This window comes from Lygodium microphyllum, chromosome 1 (genome assembly GCF_053477565.2).
Source record: "Lygodium microphyllum isolate KBCC chromosome 1, Lygodium_microphyllum_v1.1.10, whole genome shotgun sequence".
NCBI lineage: Eukaryota > Viridiplantae > Streptophyta > Polypodiopsida > Schizaeales > Lygodiaceae > Lygodium > Lygodium microphyllum.
The window spans coordinates 28,990,307-29,002,404 of record NC_141135.1 but is presented as its reverse complement, the minus strand read 5'-3'; the positions used below and the strand labels follow the sequence as shown (position 1 = coordinate 29,002,404).

Here is a 12,098-nt window from a genome sequence, read left to right as displayed (position 1 = left end):
CCCTTGTATTCTTGTAGCCTTGTGTTTTTTGTAGCCTTTGGTTCCATGTGTTTTTTACTGCCTGTTTTTTAAGTGTGCTTGGTTGGCTAGAAGGCCCTTTGTAAATGTTTCAGCTTAATTCAAACTTCATCACGAAAAGAAGAGGGTTTCAAGTGATAAGTATGGCTTTTGGATGCTGGCCAGATGGCCTCTTGTACATCTGATTATTCTTTAATTTCAGCAACCTGAGAGAGAGAGAGAGAGAGAGAGAGAGAGAGAGAGAGAGAGTGAGAGAGAGAGCCCTCATTTTCTTCAGAAGGCCTTGGCAGGATTGGTCAAAACCCATTATGGAGGGGCATAACAGTGAGGAAACCAATCAAGTTGGCAGCACCATTGAGGAAGATGCAGGGACCAGCAGCATGGCTCCTACTGTGGAGATCAGAATCAAGACTTTAGACTCACAAGTTTACACATGTCGGGTGGAGCAAAATGTATTCTTTTGTTCTCAATTTCGAATCATATGTCAAGATTTAATGGAGTGCAATTTGACGACCAGTTGTTTTGGCTATATTGCTTTGCACTATGTAATATTCGAGTCTACTTTAGTTAATCTGCTATTTGTTGTCTGTCACAAATTTTTGACGGGATAGAGTAACATGAACATTATGTGCTTTCAATTGGGTTTATTTCTAATTGCACATTTTTGCAGACAAAGTGATGGGTATTGACATGAGAATGAGTAACTTTGACCATGACTTGTCATGCAAAGGAATCAAGCTGTTGTTTCTAAGCTGGTTGGGCAACTGGCCACGTTCTCAGAGTTTGGGCAGTCCTCCACATAGTTCATTAGTTATGCAGAGTTTCATCTGCACTTGCTCATCAAATCCTTTCATATGCTTGGGAATAGTTGCTTCTGATTGGGGGAGGCTGTGAATCTGACTGGATTAGAAATGATGTGTGCCTGTTGATTTTTCTTTAGGACATGGTAAGAGAGAGGATTCTTTTGTTGATACTTGCAAAATATTAAGTGTGTTGCCAGTTCAAATTGCTTCATGTTTCATCTGAGTATTGCAGCTTTGCAGTCTTTATCAAGGTAAGTTTGAAGAGAAAAAGGCATGGCCCTTCTGGTATTCAACAAGGCCAGATGTTGGTTCAATGTGTAGCTATACCAAATTCCCTGAGTGGCGAGGGTAAGACTTTGTGCGGTAATAAAACCTCATATAGCTCTGGAGTCTTTATTGAGGTAAGTTTGAAAGGAAGCAGACATGTCCCTTTTGGTAATCGACAAGCCTAGATGTACCTGTTACGGAGGTAGATGTTGGTTCAATGTATAGCTATACCGAATTCCCTGAGTGGTGAGGATATGACTTTGTGTGGTAATAAACGCCCATATAGCTCTGCAGTCTTTATCGAGGTAAGTTTGAAGAGAAGCAGACATGTCCCTTTTGGTAATCAACAAGCCTAGATAGTACCTGTTACGGAGGTAGATGTTGGTTCAATGTGCAGCTATACCAAATTCCCTGAGTGGTGAGGATAAGACTTTCTGTGTGGTAATAAAGCCCCATATAGCTCTTAGCAAAGCATGTATATCTTTTTGAATGTTTGACTTATATGTATTACTTTTGTGTTTTATTCGGAGTTAAGGGAGTAACAGGATATACTGCAATTTTATCTGCATTTACAAAGATTTATGTTGATTTTAGGACTTGAACCTCGAATATAAAATGTAGGTCAGAGTCCAGATAACTTGTGCCATACGACTTCTGTACTAAGTTTTATAATGCTACTCCTTCAACTGCATTTTTGTCCACCACCTCACAAGTTTTTCTGTGCTCCTGAGTTCTAACAACTTCAGCCTGCGGTCTTTTCTTCACAATAGTCATTTTTCTCCATTGGCTTGGCCTCATACGGAAGAATCAAGGTTTTTAGTATTTGTTTGATTTTGGAAAATTATGAAGTAATGCAGTAGATAGAAAATCTTGTGCATTCAAAGAATGCTACTTTTTATTCATATTGCAATAACAAGTGCTAGTAGTCATGTTTATGATGCTAAATTGTTTTTAGGGAAACACCAAGTGTGCAATTCATGATCCTAAGAGCGTGGTTTTTTAATGGCTTTTTTGAGTGCTTGCATCAAGTGGTATAAAGTAAAGTTTTCTATGCTGCATGGTTTCAAATATTTAACGCACACTTATTCTACAAATCTTTGTTGTAATATGCACAAATGTGGCAGATTTCTGTTCCTGCCTTGAAAGAGCAGGTAGCAGTACTGACAGGGGTACCTCCTGAAAGGCAACGACTAATCTGCAAAGGCAAGGTTTTGAAGGACGACCATAATTTGTCTGCTTACAGTATCCTATATTGGCATATGAGTGGAGGGAGGGAGGGAGAGAGGGGATAGCTCTGTGAATGTCTTGTGGAAATAAATGAAAGTAATGGCAAAAGTAAGGGCTAAAAGTAGAAAATTAATGCATGTAACATACTACCTGATGGTACTTTAATTCTTAGGATGTACAGTGTTTGGTCCTAGAGTGTGGTTGAGAAGGTATTGTTGTAGTAGTAGTAGTCAAAGACTCAAATGGTATGCTCATGGATGAGACACTAGTGTTTTGGCTGCTGAATGACCTTATCCATAATGAGTGTGATGAACTGACATTTGTATAACTGCATCTTTGGTGGTAGCTCTTAAGAGTCCCTCTAGATGCGGATTAGAGATTGACTAAGCTGGTCTTGTAATTATGGCATGGCTTACGTGACAAGGGTGTAATATTTTTATCCCACTTAATCATCACTAGACAAATGACTGAAAGGAAAACATTTGGACAGGCAACACCAAAACGAGGTGTGAAGAGTCCAACCCCCCACTGCAAAGAGAGACATCTTGGTGCTGCCATTCATTTCAGCCTGATCTGGTGTCCTCACTGACGCTCTGGGCTGCGTGCAGGGACTGATCAGTCCACATTATTGTATTCAGCATTCATTTCAGTCAGTGCACATTTCTTCTTTCATTATCTGCTCTCTCTCTCTCTCCTTTGTGTTCGTGTTCCTTCTTCCGTTGCGCGCTCTCACATGGTATCAAAGCCTACCCGAGAGTATGGAGGAGAGATTTCTTACAGAGGAGGACACTAGCCATCAACCCCCAACCTTCCATCATCAAACGCAGCTGAGGCTGCCATATCCAGACACTCCACCTTGTGTTTTGCTGAGGCAGCATCATATGGAGAACACAACCACATCAGACATTGCGTTTGGCTGCAGACTTCATCCTCAGGAGAGGAGACGAGCTCATTTGGCTGTAGGCGGCATCTTTTGGGCCAAGGCGGCAACATTTGTAGTTGTTGACGACAGTTTTGTGCAATCAGCACATTCTCTTTCTATCTTGTGTTGCTGATTACTTGGTGATTGCAGATTCGGAAGATGTCTTATCGGTTCTTAGGCTTTGATGACTCAGAGGAGGAGCTCCCTTCTCGACACTCCTTTGAGCAGAGACATGAATATCGGGAGTTCTGTGATCGACGAAGGGAGGAGTCTCCGCAAACCCGTCCTTCTGTCCATGTATCTCAGATGGTTCCATCTACAATGAAGGCTCTGTCGGAGAAGCCTCCATCGAATGTTTGTATGCCTTCTTTGATTCCCTCTATTCAGGTGCCTATACTCCCTTCTTTATCCAAGGAAGACAAATTGGATGGTTTCAACTATTCATTATGGTCTTGTAGGGTGGAGTGTATCCTCGACATCTTTGACCTATGGGAGCTTGTTTCTTCACCGATTGCTCGCATCCTGAGGAGAGCCCTGATGATGGAGTCTCCATGGACTGTGTAGCCATATGGGATCGGATTAACTCTGGAACCCGATCCTTTCTCTTCATGAGTCTACATGATTCTGTTCTTGTATTTGTTCACAGATTGTTGACCGTGGTGGAAGTGTGGAAAAAGCTTGCATCTTTGTATCATCACAAAATGTTTGCCCACAAGATTTCCCTTGAGAAGAAATTGCAGATGCTCGGTCTTGGTGATTCTTCTTCCATGAAGGAGCACATCATGAAGATGGAGGATGTGAGAGGCGAGCTTGCCTCTCGGATGATCTCTTTTGAGGATATGGCGACGATTCTTGTAACTCAGTTGCCATCTACCCGGTTCGATGTTTTCTACACCAGCCTCATCACCTCGAGGACATGCGAGAAATTCTTATGGGAGGAGCTTTCATTGCTTGCCTTGGAGCGGGACGAGCGACTCAAAGAGGTGGGGGTGTGTGGTTCTGGCTCCACCAAGGCCTTTATTGCAGGTATAGGTGGTGGGAAGAATTAAAAGCAGAATTAGAAGGAGAAGGCCAAGGACAAGAAGGATTCAAAGGAGAAGAAGCCAAGTGCCCACACTATGGGAAGGGCACTTATCTTGAGGACAAGTGTTGGCAGAAGTACCCCCATTTGAAGCCCAAGGAGAAAGATTCGAAGGCGATCCCAGCCATGACAGAGTCCATCTTTGTGGATGTATTTGTCGAGGAGAATATAGCCCTTTCTTCTACCACTCAAGAGAAGCCTTGGCTCGTGGATAGTGGCGCTTCTCACATGACCTTTAGGAAGGATTGGCTTCAAGACATCCGTTCTAGAGGGGGCACAGTCACCATTGGTGACAACTCTACTATTTCTGTTCGGGGAGTGGGGACTTTTACCTTATTTCTTTGATATGCAGTTTTTTTTCCGCCAGAGTTCTTTATGTATTGGATTTTGGGCTTTAATCTATTGTTTGTCCATGGTCTTACACAACTAGGTATCCGAGTTATTTTTACCTAGGATGTAGTTACCATGGGGGATGCTTCTACAGGTGTAGCTCTTTGGACATGTACACAGTAGGGTGGGCTCTACAAGTTCACAACCTTAGCTGTGCGGTCTTCCCATGAGCTTGGGTTGCTTTGACATGCTCGTTATGGGCATCTTCATCTCGACGCGATCTGACAGGCTTCTTGGAAGAAAATGGTGGAGGGAGTCCTGATTTCCCTCCTCTTCACACTTTATGCCCTAGCTGCTTGAGGGGCAAGCACCATAGGGAGCCTCACCCGCAGGTTGCCTCTAGGAGGGCTTCTTCACTACTGCTGGAGTTGGTGCATACCGATCTTTGCCGACCTATGGGCATGGCCTCCCTTGAGAAGGCCAAGTATTTGATGCTGATTGTTGACGACTTCAATTGTTATGTGTGGCCTTACTTTCTGGAGTATAGGAGCGAGGCGTGCTCCTGATTTGTAAGTGAAAGGTGTTTGCGGAGATGCAAACTACTTCCACAATCTGTGGTGTATGAGCAAATCATGGTGGCGACTTTACTTCTCACCTCTTTTTTTAGTTTTGCAGGGACTACGGCATTTGGGTGGAGTATTCCCATCGAACACACCATCGGAGAATGGTGTGGTGGAGCGTGCGAATCGGACCATGCTGGAGATGGCCCGATTGATGTTGGAGCATAAGAGTCTTCCTCATTCTCTTTGGGGTGAGGCAGTGGCTACTGCGGTTCACATCCGCAACCGATCTCCGACTTTTACTTTATAGGACATGACTCCATATGAGGCTTTCTTTGGGAAGAAACATTCCATGTCTCATTTTCGCATTTTCGGATGTGATGCATTTGTCCATGTGGACAAGAAGAAGAGGAAGATGAAGCTCAACTCGAAGTTGAGGAAGCTTATCTTCGTGGGCTATAGCATAACTACGAAGGGATATCAGCTCTATGATCCGACGACACGGAAGATTGAGGTGAGCAAGGATGTGATCTTTGATGAGGTTGCGGCCTCCGAGGATCCGATTGATGGTTCTCTTCTAGGTGATACTTCGTCATCAACTGATCCTCCCACACCTTCAGTACCTCTTCTTCCTTCCACTATGCCTCTTAGCACCCCTCCGTTGTCTTCGGCTCCTCCCCCTCCTATTTCTCTTCCTCTTTCATTACCATCTACCTCGGCTTCCCTTCCACCTTTGGCAGACATGACTACTTCGTCGTCAAGTTCTTCCACCCCTTCAGCCTCCCCTTAGGAGTTTTCTTGAGACACTCAGCAGTTCGAGGGATAGCCTTTTTCAGATGAGGAGGATATACCTTCCCTTGGTGAGGGGGAGTCCCTTTCATAGACGGGTGCTTTGTAGGTTCTGGAGGCAACTTAGTCTTCCTCGCAACAACAGGAGAAGTCTATTCAGATTCCTTGGTGGTATAGGCAACTTATGCAGGATTCATGTGTCACTCACTTTCCTACTACTCCTTTAGATCCACATAGATCAGACCGATTACAGGCCCAACGGGATAGTTTACTTTGTGTAAACTATGCTCTTATGTCACATATTCTTCAGGATTCCAAGCCTTCTACATTGAGAAGGCTCTTGCACAGGATGTTTGGAGATAGGCTATGCAGGATGAGCTTGATTCCATTGAGTGAAATTAGACTTGGGAGCTTGTTCCGCGTCCCAAGAAGCAGAAGGTGATTGGTGTGAAGTGGGTCTATAAGACCAAATACCTTGTAGATGGTTCCTTGGACAAGCACAAAGCTAGACTTATTGCCAAGGGTTTTGCTTAGAGGGCAGGTTTGGACTACTTTGAGACTTTTGCACCTACGTCTCAGATGTCTACTATTCGAGCTATTTTGGCTCTTGCAACCTACCACTACTGGCGTGTTTATTAGATAGACGTCAAGTCGGCCTTGTTTGAATGGTGTTCTTGAGAAGGAGATCTATGTCTCATAGCCTCCAGGTTTTCTTGTGTAGGGGAAGGACCATGTCTATAGATTGCGGAAGGCCCTTTATGGCTTGAAGCAGGTTTCTAGAGCTTGGTACCAGAGGATTGACTGTTTCTTTGTGTAGAGTGGTTTCCATCGCTCTGATCATGATCCCAACCTATACTACAAGGTTGAGGGTGGCTGATGTGCTTTGGTTATTTTGTATATTGATGATCTTATCATTACAGAGAGCGACATTGAGGGGGTGGATCATACTCGAGCTATTTTGAGGCAGAAGTTTGACATTACGGATCTTGGGATCCTACACTTCTTTCTTGGATTGGAGATCTATTAGATGGCACAAGGTATTTTCATTTCCAAGCACAAGTACTTCTCCGAGCTACTTTTGGAGTTTTGAATGGCTGAGTGTCGGCCTATTTCTTGCCCCATGGACCTTGATTTCAAGCTCCTGGCAGATGGAGTTCCCCTTACAAATGCTACCTATTACAAGTGTCTTGTTGGCTTTAAGCCTTATCTGGCTTATCCACAGACGGCCGAATATTTCTTTTGTGGTGGCTTTGTTTTCTTCTTTCTTGAAGACTCCTATACAGGATCATTGGAGGGCCGTCTTGTTGGGTGTAAAGGCCCTTTACGCTCTCCCATGTATATATTACTTCACACACGTGAACTCACCCTAGCGGGTGTAAGTGTATCGTACACTAAGTATAAATATATTCTTTATTCTTCGTTTGTACCACATTGGTACACACCTATCCATCGACTCACTCTCACTCTATCTCACTGCTCAACGCTGTTCAATTTTGGATCATTGAGCACCTCAATTAATGTGCCTGCTCTCTGCTCTGTGCTCTCTCTCTCTCTATCTGCTTCCGCTTAAACTCTACAAACTGGTATCAGAGCCAATGGCTCAGGCAAGTAGGCAATCATGATCGGTAGCCACTGCTGACAGTACAGTCGTCACCATTGGGATCAACAGGCGTAATAGTCTGTCGGGCTGTTGATTTTGATTCATGTATATTCTGTAATCAGTACTTGAGACTGAAATTGCAGCTAAACATCTACTTCTTGGACACCTTGGAAGTACAAGAGTGTGTACTTGCTGTTACAATTTTGCAACCTTGCTATTGGCTGAAAACATTCAGCCCTTTATTGCAGTTGTGTATTGCTAAAGATGGCTGGCAGTGCATCTACATCATCTGACACAAAGAATCTCTTTGAGATTCGTAAATTCGATGGCAATGGTTTTGATCTTTGGAAAGATCGTATGCAGGGTATAAAGGATCGTGATGATGCTTTAGCATAACATAAGCTTGTTGCTTTGTTAGATGAGGATTGGGCTCAAATGAATAAAAAGGCCATTACGTACATTAAAATGGTTGTCACAGATGATATCTTTGTCAATATAAAGGGTCTTGATACTACCTATGTAGTTTGGGAGAAACTCAAGGCTACTTATGAGAATACAACTTCTGTCAATCAAGTACATCTCATGCGGAAGTTGGTCAACTTGAAGCTTGATGAGTCCAAGCCTGCCTCAGAGCATTTGAATGCTTTCACTGGTATTTTGAGTCAATTACGGGATGTAGGTTTGCTAGCTTTTGGTCCTAAATTGAGGGCTAACTTCTTGCTCATGACCTTGGCCGATTCATGGAGCATTGGTTGTGTCATTGAGCAATAACCTCAACTTGACATTTGATGGTGTGTTGGGTTCTATTCTAAATGAAGAGATTAGACGCAAGGTGAGTGGGGAAAATAGTGGATCAGCCTACAATGTAACAGGTTGAATTGAAAAAAGATATAATGCTGCAAATAAAAACAAAAATCGCAGCAAAAGCAAGGAAAAATAGCAAGATATAATTTGTTATCAATGTGGTCGCAAAGGGCATAAAAAGCCCGATTGCAAGTACTTTAAAAAGGAACAAAAACGCAAGAAGCAGGCTAATGCAAAAGGCAAAAAGAATGACAAGGATGACAGCTCTACCCTTAAAGAGACATAAAAAGTAAATGTGGTATCTAGTGTTGTTATTGAGGAAATAGAAGATGATAAAGATGCTGATTTGCTGGTTGCATTTTTAGATCCGCTTGCTATGATAGTGGAGGACATGTATATCACTAAAATAGATGTGATAGATGCTTTGTTGTCATCTCGTGATGGTTTGTCACAATTGTGGATTGTTGATAGCGGTGCTTCTTTTTATGCAACTCCATCTCTGGAGTGTTTTTTACTTATGCAGAAGGTAATCTTGGAAAAGTCTGCCTTGGCAACGATCATGCAAATGATATTGAAGGAATTGATAGCATACACCTGGCTCCAGAAAATGGTTAAGAATTGATTCTTCATGATGCTAGGTATGTACGTGGCATCAAGAAGAGCTTGCTTTCTATTGGGCAACTAGACAACAAAGGTTACTTCACTACTTTTGGTGGTGGTATGTGGAAAATATAGAAAGGATCTATGCTAGTCACTAGAGGTGGTAAAAAGGGGACTCTGTATTATCTCTACTGCAAGGCACTTCTTGGAAAGTTTGTTGGAGTTGCTGAAGTACAGTTACACATGGAGTTATGCCACAAGCGTCTTGGACAGATGAGCCAAAAGGGTTTGCAGGCACTTTCTTCACTTGGAAGAGTTGATGTGAAAAACTCAAAGCTTGACTTTTGTGATGATTGTGTTCTTGGTAAACATGTAAAGAGTCCATACTCTCATGAAGCCTCTAGGAAGGCATGTATCTTGGATTTAGTCCATTCTGATGTTTGCACCATGCCAATAAAAACTCATAGTGGTTTCCATTATTTTGTGTCTTTTATTGATGACCATTCTAGGAAGCTATAGGTCTACTTGCTTAAGCAGAAAGGTGAGGCATTGGATGCTTTTAAAAGGTTTTATGCATTGGTTAATACTTAAAAGGGCTTAAAGTTAAAATGCATAAGAATAGATAATGGGGGAGAGTATGTATCTAAAGAATTCAATAAGTTTTGTGATGTCGATGGGATTAAACGAGAGTTTACAACTCCTTACAATCCATTATCTTGTGGTGTGGCTGAGCGAATGAATCGCACGTTATGTCCACAACTAATCCCTCGCAATCGTTTTGGGGAGAGGCACTTAAAACCGCGGTGTATATTTGCAACTGATCTCCACACCGTGCACTTGAAAGTGGCATCCTTGAAGAGATTTGGTTTGGCAAACTTGCTTCGTATGACCACTTAAGAGTCTTTGGTTGCGAATGCTATGTACATGTACTTGTTGATAGCAGAATCAAACTTGACATGAAATCTCATAGAGGCATCTTCATGGGTTATGGAGATGAAGGTGAAATGGGCTATAGAGTTTGGGTTCCAAGTATGAAAAAGGTGCTACGCAGTCGGGATGTGGTATTTAATGAGTCAAAGCTGCTGACAAATGTCACATCTAATGACTCAGACAAAAAGAAAGTCAAATTTCAGCACGATCAGTTACTTTGAGCAGTCGTCAGCCATTGAAAATTCAGCTCCTTTTGGTGCTAATTATGACAATCAGCGTATTATTATTGAGCCAGATGAAAATAGGCGGCAAGGGGATGTTGAACATTAGCTTGAGCACGAAAATCAGCATGCTGAAAATGAATTACAGCAGCCTGAAATTGTATTACAGCAACTTGAACATGCAGTTCAGCAGCCAAACAATGAGGTCATTGACATTTCCTTGGATGTGGATCCATTACTTGATAACACAGATCATTGGGTAAGAAGGTCTACATGTGTTAGAGACCTATACAAAGATTTGATTATTCTTTGGACTGCATTTTGCTCACAAATGAAGGTGAGCCTCTTACGTATAAAGAAGCCTTATCATGTGAATTAAAGAAAAAGTGGGAGCTACTATGCAGGAAGAAATGAAGTCACTGTGTCATAATGATACTTGGGATTTGGTTACATTGCCCAAGGATAGGAAAGCCATTTCTAAGAAATGGGTCTATAAAATCAAATGTGTGGATGACAAACCCAAATACAAAGCCAGACTTGTGGCTAAGGGCTATACACAAAAGGAGGGCATTGATTTTCAAGAAGTGTTTTCTTCTGTTGTCAAAATGACCAGTCTTCGAGTGTTATTTGCCATTGTAGCCTCTATGGATCTTGAACTTGATCAGATGGATGTAAGAATTGCATTTCTGTATGGTGATCTAGAAGAAGAGTTGTACATGAAACAGTTGGAAGGCTTTGTTATACAAGGAAATGATCATTTGGTATGTAAGCTTAAGAGAAGCTTGTATGGTTTGAAACAGGCTCTTAGACAATGGTATAAAAAGTTAGATGCCTTCATGCTTTCACATGGATTTAAAAGGAGTAGTGCAGATCATTGCTTATATATTAAGAAGGTTTGATGATAGAAGCCTTATTATACTTGTGCTTTATGTGGATGATATGCTTATTGGTGGTAAGCATAAAAGCGAGATTAATGCATTGAAAAAACAACTGAATTCAGCCTTTTCCATGAAGGATTTAGGTGCAGCTGAATATATTTTGGGCATGTGTGTAACAGGAGATAGAGAGCAATAACTCTTATTTTTCTCACAAGAAAAGTACATCAGCAAAGTACTTGATTGTTTTTCTATGGCTGATGCTAAGCCTCTTGGTGTACCTTTTCCACCTTATCTTAAGCTTAGCAAAGCAGATTGCCCAAAAGATGATAAGGTAGCTAGTACTATGAAGGATGTTCCTTATGCTTCAGCTTGTGGTTCACTCATGCATGCTATGGTTGCCACTAGACCTGACATTGCTTATGTAGTGGGAGTTGTAAGCAGGTTCATGTCAATTCTTGGCAAATCTTATTGGGAAGCAGTGAAATGTATCTTACGGTACCTTAAGGGCACACAAAGAAAATATATTTGCTATGGCAAGGGTACATTAGATTTGCAAGGGTATTGTGATGCAGACATGGCAGGTGACTTGGATACTCGTAAGTCTACTAGCTGGTACATCTTTACCTTGATTGGTGGGGCGGTTTCTTGGTGCTCTAGATTGCAAAAAATAGTAGCACTCTCTACCATTGAGGCTGAATATATTTCAGCCACTGAAGCTTCAAAAGAAGCAGTTTGGCTTGGTTGTTTGGTCAAGGATTTTGGGCTGCCCACCAAAACACATGTACTTAGATGTGATAGCTAGAGTGTTGTATGCCTGGCTAAGAATGCAATGTTTCATACATGTACCAAACATATTGATGTTCGGTATTATTTTATCAGACAGGTTCTGGATGATGGTCTAGTCACCTTGACTAAGATCAAATCATAGGATAACCCTGCAGATGTTCTCACTAAAAGTCTTGCGTAAAGTGTTTCCAATTCTTCTGATTCCCAGAAAGATCTGATAGATGAATCACTTTGATCGAGCCGATTTCCAATGCAATCATTCACCAAGCTTGATCTCTCTTC

At 42.0% G+C, this 12,098-nt stretch overlaps 1 protein-coding gene across 6 annotated transcripts in view; it reads left to right on the top strand.

The window, feature by feature from the left end:
- LOC148040942 (uncharacterized) overlaps positions 1-12,098 on the top strand; it is a 117,915-nt gene that overhangs the window by 31,292 nt on the left and 74,525 nt on the right. For 4 of the 6 annotated variants that reach the window (XM_087674891.1, XM_087674882.1, XM_087674855.1 and 1 more), the window contains exons 2-3: positions 309-470; positions 2,213-2,330. In XM_087674891.1, the coding sequence (XP_087531017.1) occupies positions 327-470; positions 2,213-2,330 (262 nt within the window). In that variant the 5' untranslated portion in view covers positions 309-326. Of the gene's footprint in view, positions 1-295; positions 471-2,212; positions 2,331-12,098 lie in introns of all 6 variants that reach the window. The other 2 variants (XM_087674864.1, XM_087674873.1) reach the window with 2 other exon arrangements.